We start from the raw sequence: 20,103 nt of genomic DNA on the forward strand, positions 1-20,103 counted from the left end.
AACTCAAGTCCACAAAAATTACTGGTTTGGGTGAAAGGAAGTACAACGAAGGGCTGTGTCCTTGCCCTCTCTGAGTTCCCAATCCAGACTGCAATCGGCAAGACAAGCGTGCTGAGCACAGAGTTTATATGAGGGTTGGGAGCACTGAGGACCCTGTAGAGCAGGGACCTCACCCCGCGAGCTACCTTATAAACTCCAGGGCAGGGTCTGGGGCCCTGTGCCACCCTCCCTAGGCTTAATGCTGAGGTGGCATTCCCAGGCGGCTGACATGAAAGCAGCCTCATAAAAAAGTCAGCGTCATTAGGGTGATGAACGAGTTGGTGCTTGGAGATCCGGAGGGGATGAAAGGCGTGGTGTGAAGACGCCCTGCGTTCCCCTGGCTTGGTTGGTTAGGGCTTCCAGGGGCCGATGAACGCTGAGGAAACTGGATTCAGAGTGTCTCTTCTTGCCTTTCGCGGGAGGAAGCTGTGGACAAACTCCAAGGTCGGGAAGGTGGTAGTGGGGGGCACTTTCTCTCCAGGGTACAGGGTCACCGCGTCTCTACCCAACTCAGACTCCCTGAGCCTCACAGGAGACTCTCTAGGATTGGAAGTTGTTATGGCAACGAGGCTCTCAGAATACTGAGGAAAGCCAAAGCCTAGAGAGCCGACACCCTCCTGTATTCCCCCTTCCGACCCACGGGTAAAGTGGCGCCCCCTACGCACAGAAACCGTCCTTGGGCCCCCGCTCCGGCGAGGAGACCACCCTGGACCTCCGGGGGCGGGAGGCCGCTCTGGCCCCAATCAGGGCCTCTCGCTGGTAGACGGGCCCGAGGTAGCCCCTCTGGGCGCAGCGCCGCCGAGCTGCTCGATGCTCCGACCGGAAGTGCTCTTCACCCCCGACCTCCCACCCGGCTCTCTGGTCCCGGCGGTAAGATGGCGGCTGCCGCGGAGTGCGATGTGGTAATGGCGGCGACCGAGCCAGAGCTGCTAGACGACGAGGAAGCGAAGAGGTAAGCGGGTGGCAGGGTAGGGGAAGGGGCGATCTTCAGCTCCATGGCTCCGGTAACCCCGTCTTTGCCGTGGTGCAGGCCCTACAGAGGCAATGCCCCGCCCTCCGAGAAGCCCCCCTCCCCCATCTGAGATCGAGTCCGGATGGACCCCCTGAAGGGGCGCTCTCGGAGGTTTGCCCTCCTCTCCTGCTTCCGCCTGGCTGAGGAGCTGAGGCATGGCGTTGTTGCCCAGCAGAGAGGAAGGTTGTCCTCATTGTAGAGGCCGGGTCTCTAAGGGGGTCTTGGAGGTCTGTTGCGGGGGGGGGGGGTGGCGGCGCGGCTGTGATGACGCCTTCTTACATCGCCCCCGACCCCTTCCTTCTCTTGTTAACTTCTGTATCTTGTGTCTCAGCCCTTTGCATCTCCGAAGCTCTTGCTGTCCTCACTTCCTTTCCTCAGTAATTATACCCCAGCGAGCGCTAGTCTGGGCCCGAGGTATTGTGTGTCTCCGTTATTGACCTGGTGGTCCCTCGGTTACCCCAGAAGTCTAAGGTGATAGAGAAAGAAGGGTGAGGGGTTTTGTCTCGTGCTCCACACGTCAAACCCTCTCCTTCCACCCTTTCTAAGGTCATTCTTTCAGGGCTGTTTCTTAAATTAAGCAGCAAGGAGGAGGGCAGCTGCTTGGGCGCTGTTGGCTCTGCTGGGCAGCCGCAGTGGCTCGAGATTGCCAGTCCGGACTCGGCAAGGGAGCTGCAGAGTGAGTGGTTTTCGAGAACGCTCTGGATTTTGGCTACAGCTAAGGCAGGTTATTGGAAGTGGGGTTGGAACACAGTTGTGGGTAGTCATACTTGTCCTAATTCTGGAGCAGAATTAACGAAAAGCTTCTGGAAGTTTGGAGCCCTGTCCTCGTCAACCGCAGGTTAACTGACTACAATTCTCTCAGTCTCCTTCCCACATATTTCATGTCTTTATACCAAGCCCATTATGGTTTCAGTCTGGAGGATTCGAGGTGGTGATTAGTTCATGAGATCTGAAATCAGGATTCCGAGAATTTTTACCTTTTTTAACTATCTAGGTTTGAAACATCAGAGGTATTCAGGGAGGCAGAATGAATAGTTATCAAGCTTAAGGGTAGTTACTATGGCCAGTGTCCCAGGTTCCTGATCTGTTGCGAGCAGGAGCTGAGAGCCTTGACAAAGTGTAATAGGTCCCTGGAATATCAGAGAAGGCAGGAAACCAGAGCCTAGTCTCTGTCTGTTCCTGGTTTTGGGGTTTCACAAACCAGTTCTTTCCAGGTGTTTAGAATTAAGCATCATTAAGGAACTGCAAAACAGGACACAAAACTCCCACCAATACAGGCAGAACTTAAATTAATTGTAGGGATTTACTTTACTTGTGTTTGGAAGGAGTTCAGTGGTTCTTTGTGCTGTAAATAGGGAGTTGGGCTATATGTAATTTAAAATAAACTCAGCCTACTTAGTATAAATCTCTGACATAGGCACTGTCCTTAATTTGAGTTTCCCTTCAAAGTTCCTATGTAAAGCAAATTTTTTTCCTTAAAACAAATCAGCCCTTTTATGATATTCTATCATAAAAAAACATAAAACAGGTGATGCCGTAATGTGACCACATCAGACACACAAAAAAGTATGGTATTTGGTAGCAGTAAACAGAATAAGGGAGGGTGTTGACTGATGTTAACTGCCTTATTTCATGGAGTTTTAAGATGTCATTGGTTGTAAAATGCACGATTGTTTTCTCTGCCACTAAGAAAAAAACTATAACTGAAAAACGCATTCTTATGAAATAGACTTATATGTAAAACATACACAGATCTTTTTTAGACATAATAAAATGTAAATGTTTATTGTATACCACTTATGTGAAAAAATCAAAAGGAAAATACAGTGAAATAAAAATATCACCATTTGACTTTCCGCCATATAAGGCATCCTTAGGAGGGTAAATACTGGCCTCTGTTAGTAAGAAAAAGCCTTGTTTACGTGCAGCTTTCCAAGGCTGAAAATGGAGTGGTGACTTAGAAGTTTTGGAGGAAGATTGTTTTACATTTTTCACATATCCTGGAATCCTCCTGTGTAGCCACAGCAGAGGGCAGGGATAGGCACATCTCTTACAAATGCCCTTTACTATCTGACTTGGTTAGTTATTAGGCCAAGTTCGTGTCTCTTGTTACAGTCCTACTCCTAGTTCACTTGGGGACACAGGAGTTGATGGGTCTCGGGTTGTTTTTGTAAAGTCCAGCAAGGAGTCCTTCTTTGCATCGTGGCCCAAGGGCATCCTGCTGCTGCTGCTGCTGAATTGTCACAGTCCCACGGGCGGGGGGGGGGGCCGGGGGGGGGGCGCGGGCACAGTGAGAGGAACTTTCAAGAAGTTGGACCTCATGGTTGTAGCATTTTAAATGGCTACATGTTTTATTTCCTTAGCATTAGAGTCTCTACAGAAAAAGCAATGGACTCCAGTTTTTTTGCCTGTCATTCTGGACAAAGTTCTTTTTCCCTTATAGCAGCTGAGAAGCTAAAATAAAAGATGTGTTATTTGGCACTCCAAAATAGATCAGGGTTCTGGACATGAAGATTATTATTTCTCTTTGCCCACCAGAATAGATAAAGCTGCTTGGGGAGCCAGAGGACTAAATTTCAGAGGTTTTACATTTCAGCTAATTTAAAAACTTACATTTTCCTGGGAAGTTGCTGATTGTTTTACCTAATACATGAATGCCTGTCTTTTTTTTTTTTTTTTTTATAAATTTATTTATTTTATTTAATTATTTTTGGCTGCATTGGGTCTTCGTTGCTGCACACAGGCTTTCCCTAGTTGAGGCGAGCGGGAGCTATTCTTCATTGTGGTACGCAGGCTTCTCATTGCGGTGGCTTCTCTTGTTGCGGAGCATGGGCTCTAGGCGCGCGGGCTTCAGTAGTGGTGGCAGGCGAGCTTCAGTAGTTGTGGCGTGTGAGCTTCAGTAGTTATGGCTCGCAGGCTCTAGAGCGCAGGCTCAGTAGTCAGCGCACATGGATTTAGTTGCTCCGAGGCACGTGGGATCTTCCTGGACCAGGGCTCGAACCTGTGTCCCCTGCATTGGCAGGCAGATTCTTAACCTCTGCGCCACCAGGGAAGCCCTGAATGCCTGTCTTGAGTGAGGGCTGTCTGGTTGTATTTCCTGGACTGGGGAGTAGTTTGGTCTCCGTAGGTGGTCTTTATTATGGTAAAATCGAAGGATTTCAAGTTGCTAATCAACAGAGGAAGTACTTCTGTGTCTCAGCATATATCTGGCCTGACTGGGCAGTGAGGTCCAAAAGAACCAATGGGAGCCATCGACTTAGGAGCCAAGGGCATCCTTACCTGATTCCTTGGGCTGATAATCTTAACTTCTCAGTGTCTGTTTTCCTGGTGGAGGAGAGCAAGAACAATTATTAGTAGGCCCTTTCTTAGTACCTAGGTATTGTAAACTCTTTGGGGATTTTGCCTTTTATTTTTCTATGAATATTGTTGGTGGGAAGCACTGAACCCTGAATCCATATCCCGGGGACTGCTGTAGTTGCTATTAACTGCAGCTTCTTGGGGTGTTTTGGAGTTTGTGGCCTTAACTGCAGAGCTTGTGGGGTTACTTTTCCCCCTTCTTCCCCACTCTGTTTCAAATTCTTAGGTTTGTGTCCCCCTAAACTTTCTCTTGAAGTTCCAAGGCAGGCAGCTAGACAAAGCCTGCAAACTGAATGGGAATTTATCTTTGACCTGGAGCCCAAATCAGTGAGAAACACTGCTTTCAGCCTTCACTTTCATTTTGGTATGCTTTAATTGTGGGGTCAGAGATGAAGAAGTGGGACAAATAAGTCACGGTTAAGGAAGGGATAAAGCTAGGAATACAGAATCCTGAATACCAGCAAATAATTGATTGAATTGAACCCTGGTATTAACAAGTGGCAAAACTGTTAAATAGTCTTTACTGGAGCAAAGGTAGAGCACAGAGAAAGGGTCTCTCTGTTCCTTGCTGGTTTAATTCAGATTCATGTATTAACTGAAGCCAGGTAAATTGAGCGATTTTAATAAAATGTTGGGCCAAGTGAGTGGCAGTTGCTGTAGTGTCTAGTTCATTCCCAACAACCAGAACTCTGATTGGCTTAAAGATCAGCCTTATTGTACATTCCAACCAATCAGGAATTGGTTTAGTTTTTGAAGGTAGTATTTTTTAAGTTTTTAAAAGCTGCATACTGGGCACTTGCCTTTGCTTTCTTTCTCTAGGACTTTAGAAGATTGGAGAACAATGGTCAGTGGCTGCCTAGGTGCCTTGTGGTCTGCAAAGTCTCTGAGAGCCCATTTCTCCCTTACTCCACTAATGTTTGGTCCCCTTTCTCCAGTGCTGAGTGATGTGGAAGTTACTTAGAGGTCATTCCAGGTATTCTTTTAAATTGTCTGGATTTCAGCAGTAAGAACAGGATTCAGCATGCAAGTTTTTCCAGTAGTTTATTCATTTTATTGGATTAACAGTTTTTTTCTTTCCCATGCAGATCCAAACAGCAGTTTCTATGTTTATCCCACCATGGCAGGGGTATGCGTGATTGAGGCTTTTGAGAATGGTAATATGATCAGGAATATTTGACTTTCAGAGTCTGATTCTGAGACCTAATACTCTGTTGGCCTATGATTTTGTGTGGGGTGGCCAGATTGTCAGATAAGCAAAGTGTTAACTGTCTTTTCTGATTCTAATATTAGGCTTTTGGGGAGGGTGTGTGAGGCAAGCAGGGCTCTCTCTTATTAGAGTTTCTGTCCTGAGAATTCTGCCTCGGGCAGTTTGCTCTGAAGAACCACAAAAACTTGGGAAGCAAAATAACAGTTGACAGTGTAGACTTCTGACTCTAGTTCCCATCTCCATCTCCCCCCCCTTTCCCCACCCCCACCAAAAAAAAACAACCAAAAAAACTCAGAAAGCAACCTTTTTCCTAATTATAGTTCCTCAGTTCTAGATTTTTTTTTTTTTTTTTTTTGGCCGCACCACATGGCTTGTGGGATCTTAGTTCCCTGACTAGGGATCAAACCCGGGCCCTCGGGTGTGAAAGCACAGAGTCCTAACGACTTGACCGCCAGGGAATTCCCCAGTTCTAGATTTTTGATGAGTGCTAGTGTCCCCGTGAGGGTAGTGGGAGATGTCACAGAATGGGAAACCAAGGGATAGAAAATGGTGGGTTTGGGGAGGTATTATGAAAACAAGTCTCTGACTAATGCCAAAAAGCCAGTGGCTTGTGTCCTCAGAGTAGCTTCTGAGAAGCTTATTTCTCAGAAGCAACTTCTTGGTTGTGTCTCCTGTCCCCAGGGGTAAATGAAGGTTAGGTAGATGCCACAGATTTTGACACCTCCTATTTAAGGAACTAGCAGAAGTTTTTAACACAGTTGAGGCTGCTATTTCTGTGTGAATATCCTTCTGCCTGCAATGATGGAATTTCCGTCCGGATTGCTTGCTTGCTTGCTTGCTCTTTTTCCCCACTGAATAAGACAGCCACCTCCAGTGCGTTGCCTGGTGTCCTTCCCTACTTGAGCAGTAGAGAGAGCTGCTGCCTTGTGTAGTCTGTATCTGTGACTGCACTTGGTGCCTTTTGGTCTGTTCTGGCTCTGCCCCTGTTGAGATTCCCTGAGTGTCCACACGGAGGACAGTTTGAAGTGGAATATTTTTTTCATCTTCATCTCCTTCTCTTTTTGGGGGGAGGGTGGGTGTTTTAACTGGGCTTTTAAGTGAAAGCAGAAGCTGCCTATTCTATAGGAAATTGGGTAAAGGAAGCTGGGTAGCCCACCCTTACCAACAGGTAGAAGTTGGATAGAGTCCACCCTCTATTTTCTCTGGACCTTTATGAAGCCTTTATTTGCTCTCAACATCTAGCGCCTTGCATTTTAGCAAACACTCTATCTGTGGAATTGTTCCCGCTCATATATGGCTTCCACCTATCCATGTGAAACTTAAATTGTTAGAGGATAAAAAAGAAAGAAATCGAATAATATGCATTTGGTAAGATGGAGTAAAAGGCTTCTGGGCTCCTTTACTTTACTCTCTCATGAAGGTCAGAGAGAGTACAACATGAAACAGGCCCTGTGACATGCCTTTGGGAACAAGAGGTCTTGTACTGTGGGAAGGAGCAAGGAATTTCTACTCTGAGACTGGCCAAGATCCCGTAAATTCTGAAGGGTGGAGGGCATTCCTTCATCAACGGGCAACTAGTAAATTTGACTGAATAAAAGAAATGGGTGCAACAATCTAGAGTAAGAGTGACATTTTGGAAGTAGTAAATATAATAGGAATGCATAAAGGATATTTGACTGGTTGGCAGTATAAAGTATTATTATTAAAGACCTGAGGGTAAAAAAAGGAAAGATATCTTTCTTTAAAGTTCTTCCTGCCAGTAAAATAGTCTCCAGGTCAGAGGCCCCTAAACGCTCCTCTGCTCTCACAAGAAATCACGTTGTCCTGAGTTGTAATTTTAGTAGATTTCTCTTCCACTTCTGGAGTAGCAGACTACATCAAGAAAATGCAAAGAAAAAGAAAAAAAAGATCTCATTCAAGCTGCTACGTCTGTTTTGATTTAAACTGGTATTAATGGCTATTGGAAGAGCGGAACTTTATTAAAAATACATTATTCTAGCCAAATACTTGAAATAAATAAGAGTACTGTGGTTCACCCCCCCCCCCCCGCTTCCCCCCCTGCCCTTGGTCATTCAAAAATCTAATCAGTATTTCCTCAGTTGCAAATGTAGAATAGTGAAGCCATGTTAGTCTTTATTTTTCATGCAGTGGCGTAGAATAAATCTAAAAATGGTACATTACACATATACATGTGAAGTAATTCCAGAGAGAACCCAGAGATGTTGAGACGTTTTTTAAAAAAAATACTTGCCAGTGAATCCTGCATTAGTGAGAGTTGAGTAAAGTTTCTAAATACCTCTTTAATTTCTAGAAGATAGACTAGTTGGCCTAACGCAAAGATATTGCTTAAGGTTCAACTTGGAAGTATTTAGAGAGAAAATGTAAGTTTTTATAGAGCATCTAATTTGGGGCACATTACGATTTCAACTGTGGTGTTTTAATTTGTTTTTAATTTATCTGTAAATGTGCAAAGTTGGCTGGTGATCATAAGCCCAAGTTGTCTGATTTGATCACATGATGCTGAGCCCTGCTAAGACCTGTGTGATATCAAATGATTCCCTTGGCAGTGTTTGTTGGAGTAATTAGCATCTGTGATGAATGAGTGCTAAATCGGGAGAGAGAATGGAACTGTGTGATCAGAGGATATACAGATTTTTTCACGCACATGTAGTGTTAGAAGAGCAGGTTTTCATACTGCAGGTTTTCATACTGCAGTTTTCTGAAAAATAAATACATTTTAAAATAGCAAAGCAGAGCAAGAGTAGAATGTATTCTCCTTACCTACGTCTGTCAGAGAGAAGGCCGGCCTGGCCCTCTGACACTGATCCCGTTGTGGGACACCCTCCCATCATACATCCAAAGAGGGCAGAGTTTTTGGAAAACCTTTCATGAGCTGTTTTCACAGGAATTTGTTGCTGGCTATTCAAGTGAAAGGACTGGTCTGGTAGAGGTAGTCATTCCCAGCATCTCTTGGTGAATCAGAGAAGTGAAGCTTTTTCTGCTTAGAGGTGATCCAAGGATTGGGTGGGGAACTGGATAAATTAGTTTTAATCCAAAAACCTTGCCACTCACAGGATCTAGCGGGGAAAACATGGGACTCTAAGATTTAGGAAACCTGTGCAGCCACCTTGGGTGCCTCACTAGCTCTTCGTCTGTTGGAGGACACGTGATATTATCACCATCACCACTTCAGAAGGCCGTTGTGAAGACCCTCATTGGAAATGTTTTGAAAATTTGAAAATGCACTAGAGATACAGTCTCTGTTAATAGTGTCATCGGGTCAGTTATGGCCAAGTCTATATTTTGATGTGGTGTTATATTTCAGGGTTTAGTCTGAATTTCATTTTGTGGCCACAGAAAATAGTCTGTAGTTTAATGTAGTCCCTTTTGGAATCTGTTCCTTTTTTTTACCTAATCCAGGTGAACTCAGTTAATCCTAATTCTTCCTTTCTTAGTACTGATGTGTTTTAGTTAGGTACATGTTGTAACCTCACTTGGTTCTCAAATGAATTGACTGGCAGTGAGTGGAGTGACAGATGCCACCGCCAGATTGCCCTCAATTCCAGTGTTAACCAGCTCTTCTCCTTCTTTTCCAGTCCTACGCCTTTGACATCTCATCCTTCAGTCCCTTTGCTGTAAGGGCAACTTGAACAAGCTTCAGCCCTTTCTCAGACTCCCAGGCAGGACTTGAATGGATTTGACCCTGGAATTGTTCCTGATGCAGCCTTGTTCAGTTCTTGCTGCTGCCATGCTGGATTCCAAAGATCCACTCTTTCCTCGGCTGGTCTCGCAGGGTCAGGCCCATTGGTTAAAGCTTGTTGTGTATTTGGTGGGGAGGTTCAAGATGACGGAGGGACTCCACTTTGGGCGTTGGACCTGGAGGCAAAATATAAGCATTCAGTCTAAAAGCACTAAGTGCCCATTGTTTAGGCAGCTGTTAATCAACCATGTTTCTATGAAAATAAGTCCTTTTCATGAGGCAGTTGTGTGGGAATAGCTAATTCTGGCCTGATGCTGTGCAGTGTGAGGTTAAAAACATGGTAACGTGTCACAACACAATTCTTCTTGTTCTTTTCTGCTGTGGGCTGACTCTACATTACTCGCTTTGTTTGCTCTAGAATGGAATCTACTCACCATTTACTAAAATGAAATGCATTTCTTGGGGGAGGCAAAGTCCAGTTCACTAGGTCTTGCATCTTAAAGGGAAAGGAGCCTTACTCTGTCTGTGACTGATTGTTAGGAATGTCATTTGGCTTGTTTAAATCCAGGTTGCAGTTCTGGAGTTGGATTTTATACGCTGGGCAGTTTTGTGTTTTAGTTGAAAGAAATTCATATTCATTGTTCTTAGCAGTACAGATTAATTTTTAAAGTCTTAGGCAATAGGTAGAGGTGAGTATTAGAGAGAGCTTAGCATAGTAGATAGGGCACAGCTCTGGGATCTGCAGGTCTGGGTTGACACCCTGACCCTCTGGATAGTTTTTAATCTCTAACCCTTAATTTCCTCTGTTGAAAAATGGGAATAATGAAACTCACCTGATAAGATAATGTATGGAAAGTACCTGGCCTCAGTAATAATTACTGATTTTCCACAGAAGTCATCCTTTACATTTTTGCTGGAAAGCCAGTGCTGAACTTGTGGCCTCCACTGGAGTGAGTGTTTCAGGAAAGAAAGGGTATCTCTCTCTATTTCTACAGATTGTCCCCCCTTTGACTCACAAGCTTTATATGCTGATACGACGTCTATCCAAGTGCTCAGATGCCTTTGGTTTTCCTCAAGGATTTGTGTGGTCTTAGCCACTAGCTGACTGAATAGAAGGCTAGATCTTTTCAGGTACAGTTTGGGCCTGTTGCTTTTGAATTTACTACTCCATTTCTTCATAGTGGTTTAATTCAACTTCTGACATCCTGTGTTGGGGAAGCCCCTTCTTCAAATCTTTTGGCATGTCTGCTCTTAAAGGATAGGTTCTTCATAGTTCTTATAGTGCCTGGCTTAATTTAGAGTTGTTCAGCATGTGGAAAGATTGTGCTTGGTCTTATAAGTCTTGCAGTTGGGGGATCCTTCTTGAGAACTTTTAATAGCAGATGGCCTCTTTACATCATTGTGACAGTTGGTGTAATAAAATTATTCAAATCCATCACAGTTAAAATCTGTCATCATTTATAGGTCATTTCCACTTTCCTTCTCCCTTTTTTTTGGCCATGCCACACAGCTTGTGGGATCTTAGTTCCCCGACCAGGGATCGAACCCAGGCCCCCTCAGTGAAAGCGCCGAGTCCTAACCACTGGACCACTAGGGAAATCCCCCATTTTCCGTCTCCTTTCTGCTAGCAGACTTTTCTTGTTAATAGGGCTTGCCAAGACAGTGATGGAGAAGAATGGAAAGGGAGATCGCCTCAATAAAAGGAGGGTGGTTTTGCCAGTTTGTAGTTTAAAATACGTGAGTAAATAAAATCACAAATCTTCCCATTGCCGATGTCCATGGAATCAAGCTGTAAACTCCTATACCATCACCAAGGTTAAGAACTGTATTTTTGTCCCCACTTCAGGCAGCCCTTGAACTGGGCTTTTAGCATGCGTGGAGGACAGAAAAAGAAACAAAGATTCTTCCTTATAACAGAAATGCCAGATATTTAGCTATGTTGCAGTAATCATTTTGGTAAAGAATTATCTTTGTCACTCAAGTTGGTCATTAGAGTGATTTTGGGTATCTCTGATAGAGGTTACAAGTTTGTTCTTTGAGACATTGTTGGTCATGTCTGAATTGATTCTAGTTCTTTGGTCAAGAATATAATTTGCAATTATATATCATTGTTTCTTTTGGAAAGTACAGTTTGTCTCATGCACAGCTTCAAAAAAATGGATCTTGGAGTAGGGCAAAATTTTTGATATTCATAACCACGCCATTGGGTGGTTATACAAGGTACTAGAGGGATGGTTGAGGAGGCAGTTAAGTATCCACATAGATGTGATGGGCGGAGAGCATCAGTAGGTGGGTACTTGTTAGAGCATGGCACTGGCAGTCTATATTTTGTATGTCCCTGTCATCGAAGTTCTTGGTCTCTGCTGTCACTCAACTCTGTCCTCCATCTTAAACACCAATATGCTGTGCTTTTAACACCTTTGCCACCTGCTTTTGCTCTGCTTGTCCTTCCAGTGACAAATGCATGAGCCAGTTTTCAAGAGAATAAATCATTAAAACTCCAAGAATATGACCCATTTCACATTGAGAAATCAGTTGCCCCTGAACGGCATTACCTATAACTGACTTTCTGTAAGTTTGCTAAAGAGGCAGAAGTTGTGACACAGTGGAAAGGAAATAAATATAAAAATTCCGTCTCTGTGAGAGAATGTCTAAATTTGCCTGTCCTAAAGGGGAATGATTACAGGTAGGAGTAGTGAGGAAAGGTCAGGCGACATCAGAGAGGTTTCTTGATTTAGTTTGAATGTATCTAAGTGACAAAAAATAGCATCTGAAGAACTTGGATTCGTTCATTAGCACCTCCTTTTGGTCCATCAGCCCATCAAACAAATCTATAAATTCCTTCAAGTATCACATAAACTTTCAGCTCAATGTGCTGGGGGCTCTAGACCGAAAGATTGTTCCCGTGAGATTACAGGGGTTATTCCCTCGGTATAGTAACATGATTCTCTTTCTCTTTCCTTTTCAGGGAAGCAGAGTCTTTCAAGGAACAAGGAAATGCATACTATGCCAAGAAAGATTACAATGAAGCTTATAACTATTATACAAAAGCCATAGGTGAGAAGGGATACACTGGAAAATAATTTGCCAAATGTTGTTGTTGTTTTAAATTTTTATTTATTTAATTTTTTGGCTGCGTTGTGTCTTCATTGCGCACGGGCTTTCTCCAGTTGCGGCAAGTGGGGGCTGCTCTTCGCTGCGGTGTGCCGGCTTCTCATTGCGGTGGCTTCTCTTGTTGCGGAGCACGGGCTCTAGGCGCCCGGGCTTCAGTAGTTGCGGCACATGGGCTCAGTAATTGTGGCTCGAGGGCTCTAGAGCGCAGAGTCAGTAGTTGTGGTGCACGGGTTTAGCTGCTCCGCAGCATGTGGGATCTTCCCAGACCCTTCCCGGACCAGGGATCAAACCCGTGTCCCTTGCATTGGCAGGCAGGTCCTTAACCACTGCACCACCAGGAAAACCCCCCGCCAAATACTGTTATAAATAGCTCCTCTCTAAGAAGTAGTCTTTCTGCGTAGTGGGTTGATAACTGTTACTGTGTGAAGTCTTTGGGTTTAATGTCCTTAGTGGCAGTGATCCCCAACCTTTTTGGCACCAGGGACCAGTTTGGTGGGAGACAATTCTTCCACGGGGCGGGGTGGGGGGGATGATATGGTTCAAGCGGTAATGCGGGCGATGGGGAGCCGCAGATGAAGCTTCTCTCACTCACCCGCCGCTCACCTCCTGCTGTGCGGCCCGGTTCCTAACAGGCCGAGGACTGGTACCGGTTGGCGGCCCGGGGGTTGGGGCCCCCTGTTATGAGGGATAACTTTTTCTAGCTCAAGCAGGTAGTTCTTCATTTGGCAAATTAAAGGCAGTTCTAGAAATTCTAGATAATATGGCAATAAGATACCCACCTAAATGCATCTCAGACATTGCCAACTCATTTACCATCTTAGAAAATGGCCTTTGTAGATATTAACAAGTCTTAGTTACCTCCATGCTCAATTTGCCAGTATATTTTAATCCCATGCCAGCATTTTTCTCACCTAACTTGTTTACAGGCTCCCCACCCCCAACTCAACAAATGCAAATTCATTTTCATGTCTTATTACATAAAACACAAATCATTAAGAAGACAAATATGCTAACCCCTTAACCCATAAAGGATAATCAGTGGATTTTAAAGCTAAGTATAAATTATTATTATTATATATATATATTTTTTTAAAGTATCCTAAGCAATTCTTTTCCCAAGCTTTTTTTTTTAATGTTGGGGGTAGGAGTTTATTAATTAATTTATTTTTGCTGTGTTGCGTCTTTCGTTTCTGTGCGAGGGCTTTTTCTAGTTGTGGCAAGCGGGGGCCACTCTTCATTGCGGTGCACGGGCCTTTCACTATCGTGGCCTCTCTTGTTGCGGAGCAGAGGCTCCAGACGTGCAGGCTCAGTAGTTGTGGCTCACAGGCCTAGTTGCTCCGCGGCATGTGGGATCTTCCTGGACCAGGGCTTGAACCCGTGTCCCCTGCTTTGGCAGGCAGATTCTCAACCACTGCGCCACCAGGGAAGCCCCATATTTTTAAATAATTTGTCTTTGTAAAGTGGTTGCACCATTGCTGCTGTCCATTTGTCCAAGTAGTCAAAAATTTGACTGTGGCCTTTTAGAGTATGTCAGCGTTCCTGTTACAGTTTGATTGCCTTGATATAGTTCTGAGGGAGACGGCCCCTGAGTTTTTGAAGCAGTGACCCATGCTAAACTTCGTTTCACATTCTTCTGCCTTTCCTGTAGATATGTGTCCTAAAAATGCTAGCTATTACGGGAATCGAGCAGCCACCTTGATGATGCTTGGAAAGTTCCGGGAAGCTCTTGGAGATGCACAGCAGTCAGTGAGGTTGGATGACAGTTTTGTTCGGGTATGTAATGGGGCTGTTTGGGGGGGTCTGAGTTCTGTAGTTGAATTCCTCTAGCCCAGGGTTTCTCAGTTTTGACACTGTTAACATTTGGGGCCAGATAATTCTTTATTGTGGGGAGCTATCCTGTGCATTATAGGATGTTTTCAGTAGATCCCTGGCCTTTAACTACTAGATGTGAGTAGCACTCTCCTCCCTTCCCAGTTGTAACAACCAAAAATATCTCTAACGTCGCTGAATGTCCCATGGAAGGCAGAATCACCCCTGGTTGAGAACCGCACTGCTCCATCCCTTGTTGGTTGTGTGTGCATGTTGCTGCTGTTGATTTCCTTTGGCTTGGCCAATCATGCTCCTTTTCTTCCCTCTTTGTGTTTCTTCTAGGGACATCTACGAGAGGGCAAATGCCACCTATCTCTAGGGAATGCCATGGCAGCATGTCGTAGTTTCCAGAGAGCCCTAGAACTGGATCACAAAAATGCTCAGGCACAACAGGAGGTATGGGTCTGATGCCATCAGTATCAGAAGAAACAGCAGGGTGGTATATTTGGAAGGAATAGTGACTTGAGAATCAGAACTGAGATCTTGTCTCACTTCTGCCATCAGCCACACCTGGGTGAATGTGTGCAAGTCTCATAGTCTCTGAGCCTCAGCTTCCTTATCTGTAAAAGGAATTTTGCATATGATTTACAGCTTTGAAAATCCGTGCAATTTGGAGGGTTTCTGAGATAGCTGGGAGGATGGGCAGATGCGTCAAGGAACTGATTTGAGTGAGGTTAAAAAATTTGAATTCATATCCTGATTAAATTGGTAGCAGCTAGAAGATGTTTTAGTTGCATCTTCATATGTACCTAATTTACTCCTGGATGCATTTAGTGAGAATCTCACTGAACCTCTGACAGTGCCTTTTATTTTATGTATGTGCATCATGGCTCCTTTGTTTCTGACCTTAAGTTCAAACTGAGGGTAAAGGTTGGGCCTTAACCTTTCTGTTAAGGAGTCTCGGCTACATCTTCACCAAATTGATTTGTGAAAAGTCTGTGGTTCTGATTTTCTTGAAATAAACTCATCAAGTCCTTGTTGGTTTTTCTGGTTGTTGAATCTGCAACTTCATTAAAACTCTCTTATATGATTTTTCTGGTATAGTTCAAGAATGCTAATGCAGTCCTAGAATATGAGAAAATAGCAGAAACGGATTTTGAGAAGCGGGATTTTCGGAAGGTAAAGTACAACTGTGAGGAAGTCTCATCTACACTTTTCTCACAAAGTTCTCTGTGTGTGTGTGTGTGTGTGAGGTAATTAGAGGGGTAGTATGGTACAGAAGATCTAGAATAGTAAATTATCACTTTAATTTGGCATTTACCTTTTCTTTCCCTGTTTTTTTTTAAGACTTCTATTTATTGTTTTTAGAGTATTTATTGTTTTTAGAGTTTTAGGTTCACAGCCAAATTGAGAGGGAAGTACAGAGATTTCCCATATATCCCCTGCCCCGCACATGCGTAGCCTCCCCCATTATCAGTGTTCCCCAGAGGAGAATTCCAGAGGTACATTTTGTTACAACCAAGTTTTTGGCAATTATGAATAAAGCTGCTCTGGATATCTTTGTGCAGGTTTTTGTATGGATATAAGTTTCAACTCTTTTGGGTTAATACCAAGAAGCACGGTTGCTGGATCCTATGGTAAAAGTATTGCAAGATTGTTTTGCAAGAAACTACCAAACTGTCTTCAGAAGTGACCGTATCATTCTGCATTCCCACCAGCAATGAATGGGCGCTTCTGCCGCTCCACATCATCAACATTAAAAACATTTTTTTTTGTTAAGGTTCTTATTTTCTTAATTATATTTTGCTTTATCATAAAAAGCGGTATGAGTTTGTTACTTGAGTTCGTTCCTGTTTCTGATATAAGGTATGCTGGTTAGTAGAGGAAAAGCCAGTTGGAATTAAATATTAGGTTTGGATAACCCATTTTTATTAGAATAATGAGAGCTAGCTTTAACACCTGCTTTGTGTGATCTAGATGGAGCCATAAATAAAAGATAAAGGCCCCTTTTACATTTTTCAATAGTGTACGTAACCTGTCGTCATACCTTTTTGATGTTAAGCCTTTCCACAGAAGCACACTACCGTCCTTTATGGAGCTGTGTGATAGTACATGAAAAATGTACATGCCAAAGGGATTGACCTGTGTGAAGTATGGGAAAGGTATCAAAGTTCCAGGTATCTTTCTAAGTCTTATTTGTAGTGGTTATCTCTCATCTGAGTAATTCCTGATTCCCTTCTTTAGATGGAACTTGGAAGTAGCTTTCACTAGAGTTTCAAAAGGGGAGGTAAGTGGCCCCCAAAAGGGTTAAAAACCACTGATCAGGATCAGTTTTCAGGATCACTTACGATTGTATCATCCACGGACTGGAGTCGTCACTTCATATGTGGGAATTTGCTCAGTGCTTTCTGTAGCAGGTACTCAAATGCTTGATAAAAGGGTACAGTTAAGAATCATTCTTAAGTCACAAACTGTGACAGTCTTTTATTTGGTAATATCTGATTAGCTTATACAGAGTCCTAGCATTAACTTATTAGCGTCCCTCTTCTGTCCATTGGTTTTAATAACCACAGTGTCTTTGTAGTGCAGTTCATACTTTGTTTTGTGTGTGTGTGTGTTTAGAAAGCAATTCTGCCTCGTGTCACATTTTTAGAGCTTTGCATAGGCAAAAGCTTTGTCTCAAAAGGCGGTCTTTTGGGTTTCTTTTCTTTCTTGCCCACCCTGGAGCCAGAATCCCTAGTCTGTGACAGAATCCTCTGTTTGTGACATCCCAGCACCCCCACTGTAGTTCATGGTGATGTCACAAATGAAGAATTATGATCCTGGCAGGGGAAACAGATGAACTTGGAAGAAACAAAGATCTTCTTTGCCTGCAGCTGTCCATAGTCATGGGGAGGTGGGGGTGGGAAGTGAGGCTCCAACTGATACTCCCCACCATGAGCTCAACCCTCTCCGTACAGAACGTCACAAAGGCAGCAGGTTGTGGCTGCTTACATTTTGACTGACTGCCCTCCTCCCAATTCTTTTTCTGTTTAAGGAGGGGAAAATTAGCACCATGACTGCCCTGCTCAGTACCTGCATTTTCATATTGTCCTTAGAACATAAGCTGTGCCATTCAAGGAAAGGTGTCCCCACCACTGCTCTGTTGACCCTGCGGAAAGCCTTGCCAGTGCAACAGCTCATGGTGTTTACCTACTTCCCTTTATTTTTAAATTTAAATATTTGAGTAGGTGCTATTCTTGGTTCAAAAGTTAGAAAGTATAAACAATTACTCAGTGATAAGTGCTCCCCCCAAACTTATCTTCCATCTGCCTATTTCTCACCTTTTAGGATAACCACTGTTCTTGTTCTGTTTACTGCCACAGTTTTGTTCTACATAAACAAATACAAACACAGCATTTTTTTTGGCCGCGCCTCGTGCCTCGTAGGATCTTAGTTCCCTGACGAGGGATTGAACCCTGGCCCCAGCAGTGAAAGCACCAAGTCCTAACCACAGGACCGCCAGGGAATTCCCAACAAATACAAAGATAGATTCTTAATTTTCTTTCTTTCTTTCTTTCTTTTTGCATGAAAGGTAATAACGCTCTGCAAAGTTCTGTACCTTGCTTCCCCCCCACCCCCACTTAATAGACCTTGGAAGTCTTTCCATATTAGTATATGCAGAACTTCTTCATTCTATTTTAGATCCACATAGTAGTTAGTGTTCTAGTATATGAGTGTTTACATTGCCTAACCAGTCTCCTGTTGATGGAATTTGAGTTATTTCTGCTTCCAGTTTTCAGACTTCATCTCTTCCTGATTCCTATGACCAGATTCTTAGAGGGAACGGGTGTCCCTTAACTCCAGATTTCTCCATCGGGTCAGTTATTCTTGGAGGAGAATATGATTCAGGAAGGATTTCCCAGGAAAAACAGATAAACCAAAGTGAAAGCTCAGAGAACAAACTCAGAAAAAATAGGAATATATGGAAGTCTTTATGAAGCTGAAAGACTGAAATAATCTCAGCTGTGTGTGTGTGTGTGTGTGTGTGTGTGTGTGTGTGTGTGTGTGTGTGAGAGAGAGAGAGAGAGAGAGAGAGAGAGAGAGAGAACCTTTTTGGTTTGTATAGCAATGTGTTAGGTATAGTTTAGGACTATTGAAAGCAAACTAATCATTAGATATTTCTGTACTAAAGTGGAAGTGGAAGAGTGGCCACCATGTGAGGCTTATGCCACAGGAAGGAGGGAACTGTGAGCAATTTCAGTAATATAGGGAGTAATGATTCTTTATCAGGTTCTCTTTTTGGTATTCCTTGTCTTAGTAGGCTAAGCATGATGAATTATGCAAAGTAGCAAATAATGGTATTTCTACTAGAAGAATGTGAGTTTTGATCACAGTCACTATCGATATGATTCCCTGTGGAGGCACCTTAGTATGGTGATTAAGGTTATAGGCTCTGGAGTCTTTGTGTCTAAGATCAAATTCTGTTCCTATTTGGTCCAAGGTCCAAGCTTTGGTGACCTTGAACAAGTTACTTAATCTCTACTTCAGTTTTTTCATCAGTAAAATAAGGGTATTAATATTACCTGCTTCAGAAAATTGTTGTGGGCATTAAATGGGTTAATATATAAAGTACTTAGTAAATGTTTGCTGTCATCATTATCATCTGGATCGGCTGCTCTCCTCATTTCAGTGGTTTAATCAAATAAATTAGGGGTGTGTTTGTGTGTGTGTGTATATATATATTTGTTTGTTTGTTTGTTTAAACAGGTATATTCTTAAACTCTGGTATTACTTCCCTTTGAATCTGTTGCCTGTGACCAAACTAAAGTCAAGACATTTTCTGGAGTCCAGGATGAAGAACCTTATTTGCTTTCTTCTTCCCCATAGGTTGTTTTTTGCATGGACCGTGCCCTAGAATATGCCCCTGCCTGCCATCGCTTCAAAATCCTCAAAGCAGAATGTTTAGCAATGCTGGGTCGTTATCCAGAAGCACAGTCTGTGGCCAGGTATGAAGTCAGGCCAGTTTTGTATTAAAATGCCAGCTATCACTGGACAAATGCTGTCTGGCAGTTCCCTACAACAGGAGTTAACATATTGTCCTGTAGGTAGGCCAGCCAGGGTGATCAGACCTTCCTGGGACTTAAAGCCAAAGGTTAGACCGGGTATTATACCGAAAATCCAAAGGTATTTATGTAGGAGTTCAGTAGGTACTTGAGCTATATGTGAAAGAAGAGATGTGTGGATTTTTTGGTGTGTTTTTGTTTTTTAAATGTCCGTTTCTTTCTACTCAAGGGGTTTGTGAACTCTAAAGGGCTGGATAGTAAATATTTTAGACTTTGCAGGCCGTGTTGTCCCTGTTAACAATTAAACTCAGTCACTATAGTGTAAAAGCAGCCATAGATAATAGATAAACAAATGGTGTGGCTGAGTTTCAATAAAACTTTATTTACAAAAACCAGCAGCAGATAGGATGTGGCCTGTGGGCTATATTTACCAACCCCTGATCTAATAAGATTGTGAGACACAAGAAGTATATAAGGATAGATACAGGTGATTTATTTGGGGACAGGTTGGGAAGAGTGCTTGGGAATCTACTTTTGGATACTTTCCATATTAGACACATGGTCAAGAAAAAAACTGGCCAAATGATAGTAATGGTGGGGGAGATCCTAACCACAGCTGAATGTGCCCCTTTCTGGCTATTGCAGTGACATTTTACGAATGGATTCCACCAATGCCGATGCTCTATATGTACGAGGTCTTTGCCTTTATTATGAAGATTGTATTGAGAAGGCGGTTCAGTTTTTTGTCCAAGCTCTCCGGATGGCTCCTGACCATGAGAAGGCCTGCGTTGCTTGCAGAGTAAGTTCTAGGCACCAGATC

At 43.4% G+C, this 20,103-nt stretch overlaps 1 protein-coding gene across 2 annotated transcripts in view; it reads left to right on the forward strand.

Annotated features, from left to right (window-relative positions):
- Nucleotides 1-421: 421 nt before the first annotated feature.
- DNAJC7 (DnaJ heat shock protein family (Hsp40) member C7) overlaps nt 422-20,103 on the forward strand; it is a 28,419-nt gene continuing 8,737 nt past the window's right edge. The window contains exons 1-7 of one of the 2 annotated variants that reach the window (XM_059998285.2): nt 422-991; nt 12,284-12,372; nt 14,078-14,202; nt 14,581-14,694; nt 15,343-15,417; nt 19,108-19,226; nt 19,929-20,082. In XM_059998285.2, coding sequence (XP_059854268.1) covers nt 915-991; nt 12,284-12,372; nt 14,078-14,202; nt 14,581-14,694; nt 15,343-15,417; nt 19,108-19,226; nt 19,929-20,082 — 753 coding nt within the window. In that variant the 5' untranslated portion in view covers nt 422-914. Of the gene's footprint in view, nt 992-9,349; nt 9,410-12,283; nt 12,373-14,077; nt 14,203-14,580; nt 14,695-15,342; nt 15,418-19,107; nt 19,227-19,928; nt 20,083-20,103 lie in introns of those variants that run through there. The other variant, XM_069540129.1, reaches the window with a different exon arrangement.

The sequence above is a fragment of the Delphinus delphis genome, chromosome 19 (genome assembly GCF_949987515.2).
Source record: "Delphinus delphis chromosome 19, mDelDel1.2, whole genome shotgun sequence".
In the NCBI taxonomy this organism is placed as follows: domain Eukaryota; kingdom Metazoa; phylum Chordata; class Mammalia; order Artiodactyla; family Delphinidae; genus Delphinus; species Delphinus delphis.